Source organism: Lampetra planeri, chromosome 3 (genome assembly GCF_965212315.1).
Source record: "Lampetra planeri chromosome 3, kcLamPlan1.2.h2, whole genome shotgun sequence".
NCBI lineage: Eukaryota > Metazoa > Chordata > Hyperoartia > Petromyzontiformes > Petromyzontidae > Lampetra > Lampetra planeri.
In genome coordinates this window covers 2,904,252-2,927,643 of record NC_136109.1, presented here as the reverse complement: position 1 = coordinate 2,927,643, position 23,392 = coordinate 2,904,252, and the positions used below count along the sequence as shown (strand labels likewise).

The 23,392-nt window shown below is 41.0% G+C and overlaps 1 protein-coding gene across 1 annotated transcript in view; it reads left to right on the top strand.

Moving 5' to 3' along the window:
* LOC144736445 (WD repeat-containing protein 7-like) overlaps positions 1-23,392 on the top strand; it is a 77,038-nt gene that overhangs the window by 35,538 nt on the left and 18,108 nt on the right. Inside the window, exons 9-19 of the mRNA XM_078619025.1 lie at positions 1,614-1,716; positions 3,793-3,931; positions 4,847-5,095; positions 7,022-7,242; positions 8,322-8,517; positions 9,775-9,989; positions 11,085-11,373; positions 13,370-13,669; positions 14,820-14,973; positions 17,628-17,716; positions 22,438-22,556. Coding sequence (XP_078475151.1) covers positions 1,614-1,716; positions 3,793-3,931; positions 4,847-5,095; positions 7,022-7,242; positions 8,322-8,517; positions 9,775-9,989; positions 11,085-11,373; positions 13,370-13,669; positions 14,820-14,973; positions 17,628-17,716; positions 22,438-22,556 — 2,074 coding nt within the window. The remainder of the gene's footprint in view (positions 1-1,613; positions 1,717-3,792; positions 3,932-4,846; positions 5,096-7,021; positions 7,243-8,321; positions 8,518-9,774; positions 9,990-11,084; positions 11,374-13,369; positions 13,670-14,819; positions 14,974-17,627; positions 17,717-22,437; positions 22,557-23,392) is intronic.

Below are 23,392 nucleotides of genomic sequence, written 5' to 3'. Positions count from 1 at the left end.
TTGCAGCGTTTCACAGACTTTTAAGATCTCCAAACAGTACACCCACATCAACACATATTTTTGCCATTTCACTGTACTGTAATAGTTATGAAGTGTAATTGATTGAATACAGTAGTTACTGTTTTAATTTGGTCAAAGATAGAGAATATGTGTGTGCGTATCTACAGTATGCCAGTACTGTACGTTTGTATATGTGCCTTTGTCTTTTAGTCAAGTAACTTTCGAAAGTAGCTTACCGAGTAGTAACTTTTAAAAGTAACCTAAGTACTTTAGAAAGTTTTCACAACTAATATAAAGTGACATTTCAGCAGCAAACATTACTTTTTTGGTACATAATTTTTAATTTTTCAAAGTTACTATGTTTTTTACGTAACTTTCCCCACATTGCTTGGGGGTCAAGCCAGTTGCACTTACACATGGGCACAACGTGTTGCTTGTATCTTGTAACTGGGATACTCTTGACGCTGTTGCCAGAAGTAAGGAATCCCATCCACTGCTCATGGGACCCTTACCTTGCGCGCTGTGTGTACAATATGTACACAGGTACTAACATGATCCAACGGTAGTGCATTCGCGGTTGAGATCCGGCAGGCCGCCCTGGTTAATACTGCAGGTGTCACTGGATGTTAAAGATCTGGTGATGTTTTTTGAAAATAATAGGACAGTTTGTTCCAGCATTATGGTGCAAACATGCCAAATTTGAAAATGTACTTGAAAATTACTTAATGGGGAATGCACATCAACCCCCTACTGTAAAACTTCTGCAGACTGTAAAAGCATCACACCTTTTTGGATAACCCTACGCCATGAGAATTATATGTGTGTTTTTATTTTATTTTATGTCAGACCCAACATTAGTGCAGTGTAAAATAGAGGTTCTGTTTTGCTTACAAATCAAAGCCTGCATGTTTTTTTTTAATTAACTGAATTGAATGTATTTTGTAGGCCTACTTTTCTACACATACCCATGGGTATATTGTTATAGTTGTATACCTCCGTTAAAGAGGCTCACATTATTAATACCAGTAATGAATTCAATGATAAGTAAAATATCTTGTTACTTTTTGGAAAAATGTGAAGATATCCCAATGTTATTATTCAACGTGGTTAGTTGCTCTGCTGAACGTTGTGTAAATATTCATGAATCTTATAAATACTAGGCAATGTTTAAAGTGAGCACCTCTGCTTTTGTAATGTTCATTCGAATTTTTGATCGTTTCTGAGTTTACATCTCACATTGCAAGTCAAATACATTTTATTAGGCAGTGTGGCATTAATTGTGTATATACTCTCTGTATCACATGTCTCTATTTAGTCAGTTCACAAGAGCATTTTGCATTAGTTTTTCGGGCAATATGGTTCTATGGATAATTTGGCTTAAGATATAGAAATATACACCTAAGAACGTTGAGTGTAAGTTGCATTTTCTAAATCTTATGTATACTGCACATTCATGTTTAAGTTTATCTGTGCCTCATTACTTGACATAGCTGACTAATCTGTTTGTGTTCATCTGCTTGTTTGCATTATCATTTGGCCTTATTGAATGTGTAATACGGTGTGCCGTGGTTTTAACAATACTTTTCAAATGACAACGCTTCCTATTTTTGCAGTTGCCTTCCGGATAGTAAACACTTCCGCAGTGACGTTGGGAAGGTCATCGACAGTTCACCCCCCAAGCGGCTTTATCGGATCACCTGCCCTCCGGATGAACAGGTTATCATTGCTCTTTCACTTATTACAGTGAATTTGGCTGTAACGGTTCCACCTGAAGACGGAAGCTTGTGTTGGCCTCCGAAACGTCGTGATTTAATTTAGTAGGCATTTATATATATTATTAGTATTTTATATATATTTATTTGGATGATTGGTTCAAGACAAAATTGTGGAAGATTTTTTAAAATTTATGTTCTCTAATTCACAAAAGGTGAATATGGGCATTCAGCTAAAAATCATATACAGTAAAACCTTGGATTGCGAGCATAATTCGTTCCAGAAATCCAAAGCACTCGTATATCAAAGCGAATTTCCCCATAAGAAATAATGGAAACTCAGATGATTCGTTCCACAACCCAAAAATACTGTTTTCATATAAAAATGATTAATACAAAATACCTTTTTATATTTTTATTATTTAAATGTAATATCAAGTAATCAAATTTATTAAATAAATGTAATCGTGGCTGGTGTGAGGGAGACGAGAGAGAGGAGAGGAGGGTTATTGTGTAGGATGACTTTCACTTGCAGTAAAGTTACTAAAGAACAGTTAACTACACTTGGACACAAAATTAAATAAATGCTTTACGCACACACACGTGGTCACAACACTTTAGTAAACAGTATACGCTCGCACGGATGTTGATTATACGAGTGAGGCACGTTGACTAAGACCGAGCACGGGAGACGATTACCCACAATCCCGCAGCGAGAGAGCGAGAAGAACCATTGGCTCAGTTGTGATCACGTGACGCTCGGCAGACAAAGCGTATACTGTACGTACAACAGTGCTCGAATTGCAAGACTCGCTCGTTTATCAAATTAATATTTATTTAAAAATTTTGCTCGTCTTGCAAAACACTCGCAAACCAAGTTACTCGCAATCCAAGGTTTTACTGTATCTATGTACAGGTGGTCTCCGGTTTACAACGGTCTGATTCACGATGATCCACATTTACGACGTTTCTATAATGCCACAATGGATCGTTTTAAGACACAGAAACTTGATTTACACCACATCTCCCGACATGAATTCGAACACTTTTGAACAGAGTCTGTCTGGTTTCCGATGTCACTTGGCGTGGAGATGTTGTTATTCTCAAGTGTTTATGGGGATTTTTGCCTCTTAAACCCTGTTAAATATGACTGATAAAACGACAAAAACACATGGGCAAGTCATGTTTCTACTGTCTGGGAAAATAGGGTCTAATTTACGACGATCTGATTCATGATGGGGTTTTCAGGGATGCATTGTGTCGTAAAAGAGAGGACCGCTTGCATTTTCTCATTGTTTATTTGGCTGAAAGAGCTAATGATGTGATCTTTAACAGGACGTTGCAATCCATTGGCTCCTATAATGACTATCATCAGCAAATCTGAACTGTTTAAGCCAATCTCCATTTCTGTTTTTCTTTAATTCCTCCTATCCATATTCTTGGTTCTTTCGGTAAAGTCACGTAAAAGGGAAATAATAAAATAATAAAAATATTACATTTCCCTTCTACGTGACTTTACCGAAAGAACCAATAATATTAATCCCTGTCGTCACGAAAGCTTTACATCGAAAAAAAGTCCTATCCAATTAAATATCTGTTTAATATTCAAATGTGTTTTGTTTATTTTATTTTACCTGTGGTAGGGCCCATTGAGCTAAGAAGCTTTTAACCCTGGCAAGGGTATCTCCTGCCCCGACTCCTCTTCTAAATTATCCAATAAATTGGAGATCAGAGTTAAAATGGATAGCCACAGGTTTCTAAATGATCTGTACAGGTTTAAGTTGTGTGGGATTTTTCTAGGTATTTATTTTCTTTAAATACTCAAATGAGTTAGTCCTACGCTTTAAATGTAATCCTTTGTAATAACACTTGCTTTTTCTGAGAACATTTCATATTATTGTTCTTAAATTCATTGCACGTACATGTATGCATAACAATGTGTAACGTACCATTTGTAAATAGTTTTCTAATGATGTATTTTGGGGGATATGAATGTAATGAATGGACACCAGCATATACCTTCATTTATGGACACCTGTTTATTGATGCTTTTTTTTTACACTTGTATATTTGTGATCAGCCATTAATCTGCCTGCCAGTCGTGAAGTATTTCCATGGAAAGCCGTCGTCGTCGTCGTCACGGCTACTTGTGCAAGGCGACTCTATGGGCCAGTTGACAGTTTGGCGCATACCGGCAGAACAAACGCAACATCAAAGTGGTCAGTATTTCAGCATCTTGCATAATAAGCCTTGATATCCATGAATGTTGTTCTTCTTCCAGAAGCCTCACAAACGTGTTTTAAAATTAAAAATATATGTGCAACAATTAGAATCCACCAAAATTATGACCAATGCATTTCTTCATAAACTTTCATGAAAATGGATTTTGCACTCTCCAGATGGAAGCACACAGTGGGAGATTAATTGCATTTTGGTTAAGAACAGATTCCAGTGCAGTATATATCTATCCAAGGTAAAATGCAAGTATAGTGCAGATTTCGCCATGGTAGGAAGATATCACATCCTTCATGAGGCATCTGGATTGCCATTCAAATTCACGGAGTAGGCATATCACGAGGGTGCTTCACACGTGCTGATGCATCCCAAGGTAGGCGTCAAATTAATGTAATTTGTCTCAGAAACAGAATCACATGGTTGCAGAGAGTGAGCATATAAAGTACGGAGTTTGCAGAGTGGATTAACCGCACACATTATCAATCCCTTCTGTAAGTGGCATAACGAGAGTGCAGTGGACACTCCTGTCATACACACATACAGTCCGTCAATGTTAAGAAGTCATCCAGGCCACGGCCATGAATTCTATTACACCTCGCCATTGCTTTGGTATGTCCGCCAGATCCAGCAACTTTAGCACACCTTGCTCAGCTATTGTACAGCTAGCTACACACCTCCAACATGTATTGCAGCATCGGCCTCAGCTTGTCCGTAATGCTGGCCCCACCACTTCTTTAAACACCTCTGTCCTGCTGTACGTAATGGGTGCTCACGAATAACACATTGTTCCTCTATATGTGATATGTGCTTGCAAAGACAAACATATTAATATTTTACGTAATATATGTGGCATAATAGGAAATAAAATTGATTAATAACATTTCTTTTTTTTCTTCCAGATTTGGACATGACCAGACGGGTGAGTTTGAAGTCTCACTTTGAGGTGGCCGTGCCTCGTCCAGCAGGTGTCATAGATCAGTTGAGTGTGGTTCCAGGATGCAGCAAACCTCTGCTGGTGATGTCCAGCATTTACATTCCTGCCAGTGGACAGCTCGTGTGTGGCCGTGAAGACGGGAGTATTATCATTGTACCTGCAACGCAGACTGCAGCTGTACAGCTGCTGCACGGCGAACATGCATCACGCAGAGGTAACCACATCCTCTACACATAAAGAGGCAGCCGTTCAAACCGGAGTGAGACATTTCTTCGCAATACGTGGCAGTTTAGTGTAAGGATACTTAAAGGACAAAACTTAATAACTATTTCAGATTGTTATATTTCTGTAAAAATGTAATTTCTTCACTTAACTTTCCCCCATCACTTCTTCGCCGACGACACCCAGATTTTCTTTTTCTTACCTTCCTTTACCCCCGACAAATGCCTCCCATATTTCAGACTGATTCATCACTCTCTAATCCTGGATGTTGCACACGGGGCCCACAATCCACCACTGTGCCAGTACCTCTCTGTAACGATGCCATGTTGCCAAATCACGAATAGTCAAGGGAAAAAGGCGTGAAACTTGAACTGGTATATAAATATAAAATCGCGAATAAACGAATTTTGCAAAAGAAAAACGTGTGTGAATGAAGATGCTTGACTGTATTATATACAGGTAGTTCTCTACTTACGATGGAGATGCATTACGACGACCCCATCGTAAGTCAAAAATTTCGTAAGTCGAAGATGGTCTAGCCTACCCATGAGTCTTAAAGAATGGTGATAATTTAGCAAAACAGCAATTTACAGTACCGTACTGTATAAACTGTTTATATTTATTAATTACAATACTGTATTGCACAGCAAAATGTAAAGTAAAAAACCAAGGTAAATTCTTATCCTACCTATATGAACTGAAATTGAATAGAAAGTTTTTTCAGGAAACAATCCTATCTGCTATAAAAAATATTAACATGCATTGATCGTATCGTGGTAACCCTAAAATGAAATTGCTAAAGCTACGTATCATACATGCATTGAACATATCGTAACATATCATATTGTACTGTACTTACCAAGATTCGTACGCTGCTGCGTTTGCCTGCTGCGCGAAATTTAAAATATTTTACAAGTTTGTCGTATCGTCCTCGTAAGATCAAAATATCGTAAGTCGGACCATCGTAACTCGGGGACTCTCTGTATGCAGTGGACTGTTTATCAGTTACATACTAGTAAGATCATTGTTATGGCTACTGTCTTAGAAGTGACATTGTTTTTATAAGATCTGACTCATTTTAAGCAACAGCCTGGGATATACAGCTAGGTACAGGCAGTCCTCGACTTACAAATGGGTTGCGTTCCTGAGACCTGTTCTTAAGTCGATTTGTTCATATCTCGGAACTCAATATTTAATTGTACAGTGCATACGGTCAGTGTAATAATATGGGTTATGGTTCAACAAATAAGGGAAGCAATTGTTAACCTCATAAATCAGAAAAAATATTGTACATTTGCATATAATACTGTAATAGATATTTTATAGTAAATCAAACCTAAAATAAAGTAATATGAAAAGAAACAAAAAATATTTTTTATTTTCACTTACCTCGAGTCCTGATGCTGGCTTGCTTGTCAGAAGGGGCGGGATGCTGGGACTCATTACAATTTCATGGAGCATCGCTTCGCCAAACAAAATAGTTCCGCGGTTCGGTTTGTAACTACGACCGATCGTTTGCAAGTCGGATGGTTAAAAATGATATCTTATGGACGTTCATGAGTGTGGATGATCGTAAGTCGGACGTTTGTATCTCGGGGACTGCTGTACCCATGAAGTGAGAGTTTTTAATATTTTGGGTTGCATTTTTAAGGTTTTTATCATTATAGTTGAAATTTCAGTGGTATAATTCTACATATGTCATGAGCAATATGTTGACACACCGACTTGTCATCTTTTTCACTTTATAACAGCTGGCTTATTGTAATATAGCAAAAGCATAACTCTATTTAGACTCGTTAGTCCAGGTTTTTTTGTGATCTGTGTTGTGAATATGTAAAACTGCGCAGAGAGAAAGTCTCGTTACTTTGTTTCATGCCCTGTAAATATGTGATTTACCCATCGTGTCGCGCGAGATTAGGCTGGCCACCCCACCGTACACTACGTGGACACGAAGGCAAAGTGAGCAGCCTGCTTTACCCATATCAGCTGTCCCCTCGCTACGACCAACGTTGGCTGCTCTCTGGGGGTGTGGACTTCTCTGTGATCCTTTGGGATATCATCTCTGGAGAAATGTTGCACACCTTCTGCATCCACGGTGGCGAGATCCTACAGCTGCTCGTTCCTCCAGAAGGATGCAGTGTAAGTTCACGACACTTAAAACACTAATCATGTACTTTTTCATTAAAATCCATACAGTTTTTTTTTATCAGCTGCATGAGCCATGGTTTGATATTATTTTGATAATGGGACAAAATAACCAATTGTTTTTTTTATTGTGTCTTTGTTAATATATCACCGTGATAATGCATTATATTTTGAAATATACACTTCACATTTTATAGAATATACAAAGGTGATTAAATATTGTGTAAGAATGTACATTTTGGCCATCATCGACACACTTGATTTTAAGTAATGAGTCTGTACAAAGCACTTGTCCTCCCACGAAGTTTTATTTTTGGTTTGTTGGAACACCATAAGCATATTATTTTGTGTAATAAAGTTTATTTAAACAATTTTCCAATACGACTAAGCTAACCATTCCATAACTGAAAAATAAGTATTATGTATGTATGTTGAACTTGTTTCGCACCGTACACAGCTTACGATGTTAATCGGACGTGTGGGAGAAAGACGACAAACTAAACACAAAAAGCAGTTTGTTCAACCAGTGTGATTCACAGAGGGGCATGGACTGGAGCTATACTTTTGATTTAAAGCTTTCGTGACTGCAGGGATTCATATTCTTGGTTCTTTCGGTAAAGTCACGTGGAAGGAAAACAATAAAATAATAAAAATATAAAACAATACAATTATCACGACGTTTCGACTGCAACACAAGCAATCGTCATCAGGTGTGAAAAACACAGCAAGAAAAATTGAAAAAAGTGGCGTTTTTTTCTTATCGTTATGGACTTATCCATCTGAACAACTGCCAAAATCGCTGTCCGTGGTGCTAACGTTTAGAAAAAAACGCCACTTTTTTCAAGTTTCCTTGCTGTGTTTTTCACACCAGATGATGATTGCTTGTGTTGCAGTCGAAACGTCGTGAGAATTTAATCTTTTATATTTTTCTTATTTTATTGTTTCCCTTCTACGTGACTTTACCGAAAGAACCAAGAATATGGAGCTATACTTTTAAAGTGTTTCAGATGTACAAAGGTTTTCCACCGTGTGTGTTAATTCCCGTTGTTGTCCTTGTGTTCTTGATGAGACAGCCGCGTGTGCAGCACTGTGTGTGTTCAGTGGCAAGTGACCACTCGGTGGCCTTGTTGAGCCTCAAGGAAAGACGCTGCATCATGTTGGCGTCACGCCACCTCTTCCCTGTGCATACCGTCAAGTGGCGTCCCCTTGACGACTACCTGGTGGTCGGCTGCTCAGATGGGTCCGTCTATGTGTGGCAAATGGAGAATGGTGAGACCTTGCAACTGTTTTATAACTTAAGTGCGATAATGAGCAACTACCCAATGGGAACCTCATTTGCCAGAAAAAATATGATAATTGGTTTTTTACCCTTCTATCTGGCAACAAAACTGACACCTTTTTACAAGGAGTCATGTTTGCATAGACCACAATACCTGCAGTCATAATGCAAACAAAAAACATAACTCTGATAATGTGCACTGTCCTTGAAGTTGAGCAACTACATTTGTGAGTGCGTTTTCCGAACACGTCGGTTTAAATGCACTATATCCCCTACGGCCTACACAACCACATGATGTTCAATGATCTCCTCAACACCAACCACAGACTTGAGTTATTATCCTAAATATTGAAAATGTTGAGTTATTTTACAATGTCTTGGAAACATTTAGATTATGTAAAATTTTAGGGACTTTGTTAGCAGTGGTGCATAAGTATAAACACAATAATACCCATGGCATGTTTCAATATCATCATCTTATAATTAACTACTATATTTACCCAAGAATGTCACTCCACGTTGACCAGCCCCCCTCATTAATAATCATGAGCAGGTGACATCACTCCACATTGAACAGCCCCCCTCATGAATAATCATGAGCAGGTGACGTCCTCCAAATGGACACTCCCTCCATTAATAATAATTAGCAGGTGACGTCACTCCACATGGGGGGGCGAGGCGCCTCCTCCCCCCTCCTCAGCGTCAACTTACAACCCTCACTACAAAGGCAGAACCCTCACGTCACGCGATCTCCGTCACGCTATTGAGACATCGAAGTAAAAAGGTCGTCATGATGAACAAGGGATTATGACATTTAAATGAAATAAGTCTGTGTCACCGCGGCCTTACAAATCGCACACGAATTGATGCAATGAATATATCACGTCGCGGTCTGCTTTTTGCTTGCAAGTTTTAGATTTACTGCAATACACCCGTCCTTGGACGGGCAAAAGGCTAGTAGAGTATAGAGTAGGCCATTCCTTCACATCAGAGAGAAAAGGCAGAGCGATTGGCTGATGTGCAGTTGGAGGTTTAATATATTGGGCGAAGTGATAAGGATGGCCTTTTAAATGGTCCTGGGATATTATATTTGGGTTTCTGACAAGCATGTTCAATTAATATTGACTACCGGGTGTTGTATAGCTGTTGGAACAACAATGCTAGGCTAAGATTTTCTTTGTTCTTAAATCTCCAAGAGGCCTTTAGATTCTAATAAAAGGGTGCCTTTCTATATCCTTTGTGTGCAGGAGCATTGGATCGGTGTGTAATGGGCATCAGTGCAGTGCAGATATTGCAAGGTTGTGATGAAGCTGTTCCAGCAGCCTTAGAGAGTGCGAGCCATCCAGCAGTAAACCTGAAGCAGGCCATGGCTCGACGCAGCTTGGCCGCTCTCAAACACGCAGCCCACCACAAGCTTCACAGCCTGGCCACCAACCTGCTTGCATCCGATGTCAATGACAAGGTATTTAACATAAAACATGTTGACATCTCTTTAACATGCGTTTGGCATACTCATTTGTAAGTTTAAACTAGACAAAACACATTTGCCTTTCACGAAAAAACTACGAATGAGTGCCTAATTATTTGACGATTGAATTAAAGTTGAATTCACAAGTTACTGATTTATTACATTCTCATTTAACAATGGTTACATTTAATGAGTGAATACTGCCTGCTATGACATGGTCCAGTAGCATGGTCATTCATGAAAAAAGTGCACGGAGAAACGTGGAGAAATTAGTTGATCGGAATAACACCTAGACAGAAATAGGCACAAATGGTTAATGGCATCATTCAAACTGTAAACAAAAGTGGGCCTGGGAAGCTTGATGAGATGATGGCTGATGGTTAAAAATCATGGCAAAGTGACAGATAATACATTTTACGCATCTGAGAGAACAAGGAAATGGAGCGTTGAAATCGGTTATTTGTGGGCGCTGCACTGGCAAGATGTTAACTCCTTCACCTGGTGTGCAGGAGGTCGTCGGTTCGATCCCGACCCTGATTGATAACTGCGTATTTGAAGTTAGCTTGTTCTCCCCCTGGTCACGTGGGATTTTCTCCAGGTCCTCTGGTTTTTCCCTCCACATTTAGAAACATGCGTTTAGAGTATTTGGCTGCGATCAATTTCCATATGATAAGCCAATTCATAGAGCTATCGTTTGTGGCCAGATCGCTTCTGAAAAAGAACTGTATAGCTCAGTGGGCTTTACTTGGTAAAATAAAAAATAGATTAGTTTGTTGTTTATTTTTAGATTATTGCATTATTGTGAGATATGGCAGTAGCTTGGGGAGGATTTTATTCAGCAGTGGTTCACCATGGCTGTTAATGATAATTTAATTTTATCATCTGTGAATACCATCATCTTATTATCCATTTATAAATCTAGTCCAAAGGATTTTAGGTTTTTTTCCATATTTAGACATGTTTCAGGAGGAAGGTTTAATTTGTCTGCACACTCGGATAGTTGATGGTAAATGTTGTCTACCTTTTTAGGATTCAAGTAAAAAACATTCACCTTTTAACTTGACGTGTTATCTTTCTGTTTTGTTGCAGGATGCGCTCCCGAAACACTCCAACACGGCACTGCTAGTTCAGGCCCTTCGCATGAGTTTGGGAGATCCGGACATCCATGTGCTATTTTTTGACGTGGAGGCTTTGGTTGTACAGTTGCTGACAGAAGAGGCATCACGCCCAGTACCTGCGCTTATTTCTCCAGACACCCTACGTAGGCCGTCCAGTTTCTTGGACCGTGGAGGTTTGGCAACATCCTCTTTTCTTGCTGGGAAGAAGGCCGGTGACATATTTCAGCAGGTCAAAGATACTATCAAGGAAAATATCAAAGGTAACTACGTAGTTTATCTTGGTTTGTGTGGCAAAATAGCATCCCTAAATACGTGTTTACTTCATTTAGGAATATTAAGTATTATTTTTACAGTATAACACCTTCTTTGTACACCCCCCTCGCTCTGTACAGACGATGCATTCGGGGAAAAGGCCATGCAGAGTGAATCCATGCAGAGGGAACCCAGTTTTACAGAGTAGCCAAATTAGTAACAACCATTTCATGATAGGTCAGATGAATGGGTACACTGGATAAAAAGATCATTGAATACCAGCTCGCTCTGCGGTATTCATCTGCAACCTCACCACGCTGCACTATTTGTGCTTGCGTAACTAACGCAAACATTTCCGCACGTTGAATTTTTTACATGATTTCCGTAAAGTTGGATATCCGTAACTCGGATCTTCTGCATCTCGGGAACTTACTGTATGCATGTAATTTGAACTTTCGCACCGTATGTAGCCAATAGTGCTAAGCGGAGGTGCAGGGGAAGGACAACGAACTAAACACAAAAGCATTGTCAAAGAAATGAGTCAACTGCTATAGATTTAAAAGTACATAGCTCCAATGGCTTCCTAATACCGGATGCAAGAGCATTCCAGACGGCTATAGAAGCCCATCTGGTGATGGAAGAAACTGTTTAATTTACAGCCTTACATAATAGTCTCAGTGACTGGGTTTTTGTCACCCTAATCAAAATGGAATTCTAGTCCGTTGTGATAGTTAAGGACAGTATCTCCATGTTTAGTAGGTAAATGTCTCTCACTTTCACCTCATGCAATTAAATTTGTATGATACAAGAAGTGTCTTTATCATCTGCAACATTTTTGAGTTGCAGGGTGTGTGAAAATTCATGTCTGCGATTTTCCTTAATTTGCCTTCCTGCTTTGTGGAATGACTTCCTATTCACTGACAAAAAATGCATGAATGAGAGACACGTGGAAATGACGCTCTATTTACCGGCGGGTTATCAGCGACTTTTTAAACGTGGTGCCAAAAATACATTTTCAGTACCGGAAAAGATATACGGGAGACCCTTGCATATCGCGGGGGTTACGTTGTTTGAAAGTGCCACGAAAGCCAAAACCGCGCAATACAATACTTCAGCCTTGCATAAATAATGGGGTTAGGTACAAGGCAGCCAAACATAAACACGCAAAAACATTATACAATAAATATTCCAAGACAATAAATAGTATAAATCCTGTACTTATGATCCAAAGCAGGTGTGTGTGTTTGTGGGGAGTGGTCGCGCTATGAACTCGGTGACTCGAGTTAAATTCCTGCTCACGCCCAACACCAGTGACGATTATCTGAATCGTTCCTGGGCCCTCCCCTAGGTTGACTCGGCCTCACATGAGTGCCTGGTATGATGTGTAAACATCATCACTGGGGAGACAAAGGCGGCCAGGCATGATGCTGGCCACCCACCTCCTCGTGTGTTGTGCCGGCCTTCATAGGTGCTCGCTAATAGCACTTGCCCCAACAGTTGGTTAAGGCTACGCTGTGGATCTTTGTCTTTGTCCGCGAGGTACTTGCACGGCAAAGATCGAGGTACCACTGACAGCCTTGCGTCCCTCGCTAGCACCACGGTGTCAGTCAATGATGCAGTTCTTCCGGGTACACTAGAACCACGACAGGCCAAAACTAACCACCGTGGTAGCTACAATAGTTCAAAATCGCAAAAGACAAACCTGCCGATATTCACGGGTTTCCTGTATCCACAAATTGAGGTCTTCCATCTGGTCGTCCATTTAGAGATATTTAATCTCCATTCGGATGCTAAGGATTAAGCACTGTTGTGGACGTTACAGCTAAACTCCCCTTAATCTGGAATAATAATTAGAATGCTCCTGAAACATGTATGTGTTACATTTTTAAGCTTGCGTGTTTAGACACAGACATTGGTAAACTATGATATCAATCCTTATTGTATTTTGATGCTTGCTGAGGACAGTTATTCACCGTACTTTATCCTCCATACTTTATCCTCCAGAGCATCTGTTGGATGATGATGACGATGAGGACGAGCAAGATCAAAGTCACGATGGAAATGTGGAACGCCGGTCTCACCACTCCAAGCCTCTCACTCTACAAGGCGCAAATCTGACCATGGAAACAGCGAAGCTGTTCATGTCCTGTCTGCACACTTGGGGACTCGATCAAGCACTTGATGAGATCTGTCTCTCCAGGCTTGGCTTGCTGAAACCTCACTGCCCTGTCTCATTTGGACTGGTTTCACGTGGGGGGCACATGTCTCTCATGCTACCTGGCTGGAGGCGTCACCATGCTTCAAGTGTGTAAAATGAAATTTAATTCTCTAATCATTGTGTTGTTGCTATGACAAATGACAGTTTTTGTACGTTTGATAAGTCCTTCCAATATCTTATTGGTTTCATAGCATCTTAATATGAGTGAAAGTAAGTATATTTTGTATGTTATAAATATAATAACTTGTGCTCAATGTCAAGAGGTGATCGCGGTCATTGCAGTTGATGTCACCACACCTCACCCACCACTCCTTTCGATTAAATCTCACAGCTTTTGCAAAGTTTGCACGTGACGTCGAAGGTCTACCCTCCACAGGGCATACCACTCTGCATCTAACGATCCATCAATCTAGTAGAATTAAATTATTGCACTCGTGATAATTGGATCAGACCATGGTTATAAGAAGCATTGATTTGCACTTCATGTAGATTAAATACAAGTGATATGTTTATGCTATATTTAGGATAATGGTTAACTCGGTTTTGTTGACTATGAAAACAAATATTTCTTTTCTCTTTTGTTAAGGCATTATGGTTCTTTATTTCTATCCTGAGTCAAAGCCATTACTTTATTTTTTTCTCCTCTCTCCATCTAGCTTCCATCCTCTCGTGTTGTTCTGCAGTAGTTTTTTCATTTTATTTTTTCATTTATTTGGTAGAGCCCTGTGAGCCATTCGACTCTTAAATCAGTAGTAGTATCCCCAAGCATCGTTTACGTTTTCTGCGGTTATGCATGGCCTCGCCACTTTAACATTCCTCCACTTTCCTTTATTAATCTCGGGCCTAGCCCCTCTGTATGTCATTCACCTGCCGTAGGGTTCCATCGACCTGCTACTTACGAGCCTGCACGCCATGTTTGCATGAAATTCCTTTCACACTTGCGACTCTTCAAAGTTTCTGTGACAAATTATCCACCCACCTCTCACTGAATTTTACCTCCCCAACATCATACCTGGACAATAAGTAGATTCCGATTCGATCCTATTTCTTCATCCGTGTAGTCTTGCACATGACTAGCCGATGTTTGTTAAACGTCTATTCCATGTGTAAATCGACCCCTGGGTATATTAATTCATTCAGCATTTCTCTACAATTTACATCTCGTGAAATATAATACGAGTGTGAAATAAGCTGTCGGGAGATTAAAGATTACATGTTATTGTGTTTTGCCCTCAGATATTGAGCAGGAGAAGACTTTAAATAGCACCCTTGGTGTTTCAAAAGCTGTAACCACACAGCATCTGCTCTCCATCATCTCACTGTCCAACACCCTCATGAGCATGACCAATGCCACATTCAAAGACAGCACCAGCAAGAAGCTGCTTCACAAGTGAGTAAAATAGCAATGGTATATTTTAAATAGTTATTTAATGCATTCATCTAATTTCCATCAAATATTGCATTAATTTGCTACTCATGCAATAACGGAACATACGACAATTGGTAGCAGATTAGGTATCAAAACACAAGGGCAGCAGGTAGATATTTAATAAATACATATTCGAAGGGGAGTAGGCCTCGGTAACACTTTTGTCAATGTTATTCATGGCGACATGAAGATTTATATTCGGAAAATGGTATTCGATTTGCTGACAACACGGCCGTGATAGCATCCAATGGCCATGAGCTACTGGATACACGACAGTAACTTAAGGATGATGGCTGCAATGCTCGACTCAAGATAAATATGAGAAAAACTTGTTTAGTTTCAAATGTATTCTGGTTCTTTCGGTAAAGTCACGTAGGTATAAAATAAATTAAATCACGACGTTTCGATTGCAACACAAGCAATCATCATCAGGTGGGAAAACCACAGCAAGAATTTTTTTTGCTGAAGTGGGAGAGAGAGTTGCCGTGGTAAAAAAAATGTTGCTGTGGTTTTCCCACCTGATGATGATTGCTTGTGTTGTGCCCGAAACGTCGTGATTTAATTTAAAAAAAATGTTTTATACCTACGTGACTTTACCGAAAGAACCAAAGAGTATGGATCCCTGCAGTCACGAAAACTTCAAATCTAGATTAGTTTCAAATGTATTTTGTTGAACCAGGTGAGAACTCAAATCTAAATCACATACAACAAATTCACTCAACGAGAGATATATGTCGGAGGGACACAATGACATTAGACTGTGCATACTTAGGGCCCGCTACCAAGGTGGAACACGATCAAATAGTTAAAATAATATGCAGAAGAGAAACTGAACTCGATAGGGAAAGCATCATAGCAATGTGTCTAATAAAGAAAGTTTTTAATCATCAAGTACCACCTATGACATCTGAAGACAAGCTTAGGCAGGACATATCACAAGGAGGGATGATAGCTTGTTGGTGAGAATAATGACTGAATGGCAGTCAAAGGAAAGAATGAGCCCACTGTGGAGATGGAGTGAAACGTTTGTCTGCTGTGCAAGTGATGGGGGGATTGTCGCATCGCGGAACTGTTAAAAATGTCAGCGGCTTGGGAAGGCTTTCATTCAGCAAGTTGACTGATTGTGGATGATAAGTTAATATTCCACAGTCTTCTAAAAATTTTCATTTCAATTCATAAATACAGCAAAACTTCGGTTATTCGGGGTCGGTCGAGCATTCATTTTATTTTGCAATTATCTGGCCGCTGTTTACATATGGTTATCTGATGTTTTTACTCCAAATAACTGGAGTTTTGCAAGTGAGGACTCCGGGGAGATGAGCTGTGATGAGTTGTAGACGTGTGTTTTGTGAAAACCAAGTGAAACCTCGGATAGCTCACATGGATATGTGTATCCCACATTACCCTGGATAACTCGAGATTTGTATAGAGATGAGTGAGGTCTCAGCCTTACATGGCAGCTGTGAGAGAGGGATTTGCTGGCAATACAGACACGATGCGTATTGTATTAAAGATTCTTACGAGTCAGTATTTTTATTCAACAATTGTAAAGTATAGATTAAATAAATGGCATACTAGAGATGTGTTTTCCATAATGTAACCCAATTCTTACGATTGCTTTAAAAAAATGTAATGACAACAAAACCCATAAAAACAGAAACCCAGTTGAGGAGAATTGTTACAATTTCGGGTCATGATATGATTTAAAATAGATATATTTTGTATGTATATACTAGTAACCCGACCGTCCATCTACGTGCCCCCCCCCCCCCCCCCATGATCCAATCGAAATCCCTAATTTCGATCGGATCATTGGGGTTTATTAGTAATAAGTCGGCATTTTGCGACCCCCACTGCCACTGTGTAGCAGATTATTATGTGCCAGGGACTCTATGAGATGATAGGACAATAGTCTGAGTCCATAATTGGCAATAAGTAACGGCAAAGCGGTTATAAGTGACTCACAGAATTGTGCGCAGTTGCGTCTACAGGACACGACTTCCCTAAAGGCAATCACCTTCAGCGAGCGCGATGCCGATCACACGCGGTTCGAATTCGACCCTCGATCGATGGCTGCGTCATCGCCGCACACGCGTCTAATTAAAAGCAAGGGACAAGTCCTTACTAACAACTCCTATCATTATTCATTGCTGGAGGGGTTGCCCACCCCTACCTGAAAATCCTGGCTCCGCCATTGCCTGCAACCCAGCACTGTGGAGGCGAGGGTTGTTGGGTCACACAAATGTTGTGAAACTCCCTTCCCGTCGACGTCAAGAGTTGCCATACCCTTACTCGCCAGGAGATGGCGGTAGAGAAAATGTGGACCCCATATTTTGTATATGTATCGGATGGAATGTCGCCCCCTTGTTTTGGTTTTCTCCACGTAACTCATTAATTTTTGGAATTTGGTGCTGGTTCGCCATGTGACTGTCTTTTCCTTGCACTTCTGGGTCATTCTTTCTCTTCGAAAGTGAGCTCGTACTGTGTGGCGCATTATACCTTGAAATTATTATACCGTGAGAGCCATATTTAAGTTGATTTACTAGCGAATCAAATGAACATGAATGTGTGCTTTTGTAATGTTTCCACATTTTTAATAGTTAGTTTCCTTCTAGGCCTCACAGACAGGGAAGCCATGATGGGGTGAAGACCAAGGATGACAGTCCTGCTATCAACCCAGTCATCCAAGGACAAATTAAACAAGGTATTAACTTGCAAAAATTCCCGTGGCCTTTAAATACATCTTTCGGTTATTGTCAGAAGTATTGACATTGGCAAATATCACACCACCACAATTGTGCAGTTTACCGTATGGAGAACTCATGCTTAGAATGGCACCGAGAGGAGGGGGCATGAGTCAGAAGCATCTCATTATTGACTCATGGAAGCTAAGTGAGCGTCCTGAACAAGGATGTTCGGCTAGAGCAGGGGTGGGGAACCTTCTTTCTGCCAGGAGCCATTTGGATATTTATAACATCGTTCGCGGGCCATACAAAATTATCAACTTAAAAATTAGCCCGTTGTTATATTTGGTCAAACATTTAATTAACTCACCCCTAATGCGATGGCTGGAACTGCTTCTCTTTGGCGAGGCGTGTGATGTTAGCTGGTATTAATGATGTTGCTAGTCGCAACTGCGGTTGCCTTGGCAAGGCCAGACATTCCCCACCCCTGGGCTAAAGGATGATGGCCAATACTGGTAATTGACACCAAACAGAGAAAAAAACGTGCCTCAGAGGATGACAATTTCAGAGGCTGCGAGATCAGTTTGTGCAAGATTGCGATGGTTTCTGTCATTTTAAGACCAGGAGGGAGAACGACAAAATGGGGAGGCCTTCATCCAGCAGTGGATAGAAAATGTCTGTTTATACCTAAGCTTAGGCTGCTCCCGTATAAATTTAGTTTTGAGTTTGACAGATGAAATTATATTTTCATGTGGATACACATGCTGAAGGAGCGACTGTCGCCTAATGGCTATCAGACCGTATTTGCAATCCGGATCGATTTCATTTTCCAGTGCGGAAGTTGAAACAATGTGGGAAGTTTGTCAATTCCTGCTCCGTCTGTCTGCCAGCGGCAGTACAAATGGCTTCAGCAAAGTCGATGAACAGGTTGCTTTAGCAAACAGTTGCAGGGCTGCACCTCTACATTCTTATACACGCTTACCTATGACCAAGTAGTTTTATTCCAGGCGCATCAATGCATTAATATGTGCTTTTTCGGTGTGGACGCTCAAATCCACAGTCCACATACAACTCGCGCATTTGCACAAAATGAGTTTTTGTTCCACTTTTATCTTGCTGCATTATGTTATACAAGTGAAGTATTGGAAATGACGGCAGGAAACTCCTTGACGGGTAACACACTTCTTTTATTAAATCTTCACTTATCTCGATACAACGTGTGGTCTCTATTCTTCCGAGTACGGTCACCATACACCGGTACAACTCGTAACCTCTATTCTTCTTATAGCACACTGTACTTGACTCGTGTAGACCCTCTGCCTCCGTCTACACTCTTCACTCGTCTCGTGTAGACTCTAGGCCTCTGGCTACACACACATCACTCGTCTCGTGTAGACTCGTCTCGTGTAGACCCTATGCCTCCGGCTACACACACATCACTCGTCTCGTGTAGACTCGTCTCGTGTAGACCCTATGCCTCTGGCTACACACACATCACTCGTCTCGTGTAGACTTGTCTCGTGTAGACCCTATGCCTCTGGCTACACACACATCACTCGTCTCGTGTAGACTCGTCTCGTGTAGACCCTATGCCTCTGGCTACACACTCTGCATGCTGACACTGCATGCTCACCCTACACTCCGCCTCTGGGTTACACAGAGTCCCGGTCCTCACAGGACTGCGGGACTAGGTACCGCAGGGCCCTATCTCTTCCTCTCCGTCTTCAGTCTTCGCTGGTTACACTCTCCCCGTGCGCATCACCTTATATAGTCCCTCCTCCCGGGAGACAGAGCGGATGCGGACCTCGAAGTGAGCATCGCTCCTTAGTGAACCAATCACAACGCGCTATCTCTACAATCCTCTTTCCCCCAGCGCGTGTTTCCACTCACCAACCAATCACGCCGCGCTGCCACCCGATCACTCCCACACCAGCGCGTCACCGGCACCCAGCCAATCAGCACCACACAACCCACGATCCCGCGCTGACCCCTGATCCCTCACCGTCAGCGCGCGTCACCACACACACATCCAATCACGACGCGCTGGCACCTGATCGCTACCCCAGCGCGTATCACCACTACACAAGTACTAGTTGTCTGCAATTATTTATTCCGTTGATTATGTATTCCTTTTTTTAAACGTTTTATTTACTTTCTGAAGCAGCTTTTAAATTAAATTTGTAAACATAAAAGTTATATCACAGTTCTACAAATGAAAGGGTTTCACATAATGACCGGTATATGCAGTGTTCACATTTTATGGAAAAAGTACTGTTGGTGAGCTTGGAGAAACATGAATCAAATAATCTCCTTCACTGATGTAATTCCACATAGAAATACAAGATAATAATGTTTAGTTTTATATTACATCGTCGTTCGTGCAATTTGCGTCTCGCATTCGTTGAGGAACCACAGAGAAATGGGAAGGCGGCCAGGCGGACAGCGGGCACCAACAATTGCCCAAGTTCTGCAGTCCTCAATATATTGAGATAACATCAGCCGATGAACAAGTGCTTATGCATGTGGGAGGAAACGGGAGCACCTGCAGAAACCCTACGCATGCAAGGGGTGGCAACATTCCATCCCATTACAAGCCTGCACTTTGCGTTACGGTCAGCCAGGGAATTGCACCTCAATGCCCATGGTGCTGGATTACAGGCATACATAGCTAACACTGCTCAGATTATAGTTTGCCTATTGGCCCTCTACACTTATATTACCCTGCAGCATTTGTTTAAATGTGCGAACTCTTTACCAGATTTTTTTTCTGGTAAGTTCCCCCCCTCTATACTATTGGTAGCAGGTCTGGAATGCCGGTAGGCCAATATCCTCAAAGGTACTTTTGAATGTTGACATATGGAATGGAAGGTTATTTCATGTATAACCCAGAACCTTTGTGATCACACTTGGCATCTTCCCTTCATTCTGGATTGACTCTGCATGCTGCTTATTCTATTTAGCGGAACCTACAAATGTCATTGCTAGTCGTCATAATTTTTGCAAGAAGGGTAGGAGAATTACAAGCCTTTAGACAAATTACAAGCCTTGAGCTTACATGATATTCTACAAGACGAAGTCGTTATTTGCCCAAGCCCTATTTTTTTAAATCTTTTATAAATGAATGTCAGTGTTGAGTGTGTTGGTGATGATGACATTAAGTATGGGGAGAGGGTGAAGGGAAGAAAGGATGGGTACACATCAGTAGGTGCAGTTCAGTGAGAGAGTTGTAATAAAAGCTAATATATTGGGATTGATTTGGCCTTCCTTACACATTCCTGAATTTGGTCATTACTGCTTAAGTAAATAGTCTACCAGATCGATAGCAAATGTGAAAACCTGCTAACATTTTCTCTCTAAATCATGTGCTATATTTTGTCTGCTAAATACCTTTCTTCCTGCATCTTTGCAAGCTGATCTTTCTGAGGCTTCAAACTATGGCTTGGCAGTGCATAGCTCCGTGCCAGTCAAAGAAGGTATTGTGTTTGCATGCGCTCTTTGGCTTCTGCACCTTTATTTGTATAATTGTTTGCACTGTACTTTATGAACGAATAAACTGGCATGTGTATTGTGCTTTATCATGTAACGGAATATCTCACAGCACAGATCCCCCGTGTTGTCAGCTGTCCCTGTGTGGAACAATTATTCTTGCCAGTAGAGGGTGATGATTGATTTCTATGCAAGTAATTTGTGGGTTATTTTGCTAATTCTGAACCGCACTTGACGTTGCAGATGTTGATGTTGTGTAGAACAGAGCGAGAAATATACAAATGCCACGCAGAAAGGTGTCCCAGTTGTGGAATCGAACCCAAGCCCTTCTTACTGACCCTTCTGCCCCACCGTAAATTGGCAACAGTGATTATGTACTTAGGGCAGTTATTGTAACTGGACCGAGATAAAAAAAATAAAAACAATTTAAAAGATACATTTCACTACGTCAAAAAAAAACGGAACAATCAAGGTGATACCTGCTATGACATGCATTGGAAACAGAATATCGAACAAAAGCTAAAATATGTGCAAATACTTTTGGAGAGATGCATGCTGGTGATGACATTGAGAGAGAACATCAAGTTGAGCATAATGACATAATTAAACTGTAATGAAAAGTTCATGGGCTTTGGCAGGACACGCTCGAAGGAATTGATGGCTGATGTTCAAGATTAATGAACGTGTCTGATAGGATGTCCATTGAGGTGATTGAGTAATAGGTTTGTGTGCAATTGCCAAGTAGATTATTACATTCCAGAATCATAAGGTGGTGGTGGCGTTTTAAGGCCTTAATCTAATAGTGGATAGAGCATGGCTGACGATTATTATTTTTAAGGTTATTTTTAATAAGGTACACAGATAGCACCCTCACATTGGCATGGATAAGAGTAGTGATGTATCAGGCTTTTATAACGTCTTACTACAAGTATTGAATGTGTTCACTCAGATCAGTTATCAGCATATTGGAGGATAGTCCTACATCCTTGTTTTTGGTGGAATATATTGAGATTTAGACTACCATCCCACTGGAGCCCTAAATTAATATTACTTCGGTTTGATGTAGAGATGTATCCCCATCATGGTAATGTGGAAATTATACCGTTTAGTCCAATACTTATTTGTATAAAGGGGCACAGATTTATTTTACTGTAAGTGACAGTATCAACATGTTTGAGTACAATCGACAAACGTGTAATGCCTTGTGTGATTTGGTCAGATACAAATGCATTTTGATGATGGTGCGTGACTCTAGGGTGGAGTCAACTGGCAGCCCTGCACTGTGTAATGTTGCCAGAACTACTGGGGCCTGGGAGTTTCAGGCCACCGATGCTTGAAATGCTGGTGAATAGGTGGCAAGATCGTTGTTTGGAGGTAAGCGACTGCTTTAGACAAGGAGCTTGAAACAACGGATGAGAGATTCTCTCTACAATATTATGAATTGTCACGGTTACAATTAATTCCACAGAGCACTTACAGAATCTTTATACAAAGTAAATGTAAACATTGTTTTGAACAATGTTTGCTATAGAGCCATGTATTGTTGCAGCTTTTTTAATGGCGCCACTTTAACTACAATATTGTTGTGTCGCGGTGTATCTTACGACGCAGAGGCAGGTAAGTTGTATGGGCTCACGCCAAGTTTATTAGGGGCTTCCGCCTAACTGGGTTACAGGCTTACGCCTAACACCTAACACCCTAGCCTATAACTCCCCAGAGGACAGGGTACTGGGGATCCTACTACCCCGGCTCTCTGGGCTCTCCTCCCTGCACCGGCCGAGGGCTCAACCAACTCCGGCCGGTCGGGTGAAGTAGCCACCCTTAGCCTCCTGTGAGGATAACCGACCCCGGGTCCCAACCTTCACCCCCTCTCGTTCCCGGCTCCCACGACGACCCCGCTTACGTCACGGGCTTCCCCTTGAGTAGCACCTTGGGACATGACGTCACCGTCCCCCAAGGGCTGCCTGACGACGTCACTCCCCGCGACATCACTCACTACTCCTCTGCATAAGTAACATGGCAACAATAAAATGTCATTGTTAATTGCAGCTGTACATTATCAGAATCGAAATCTTCATTTAGATTGAAGGAATCCATTGAGCGATTAAGCCGTTGTTCACGGATGTCCAGTATGGGTGCATCAAAATATAAATCGTACACCATATTGGGGGAAGCTTAGAATGGGTGGTTGAACGAGAGAGTTTAACACC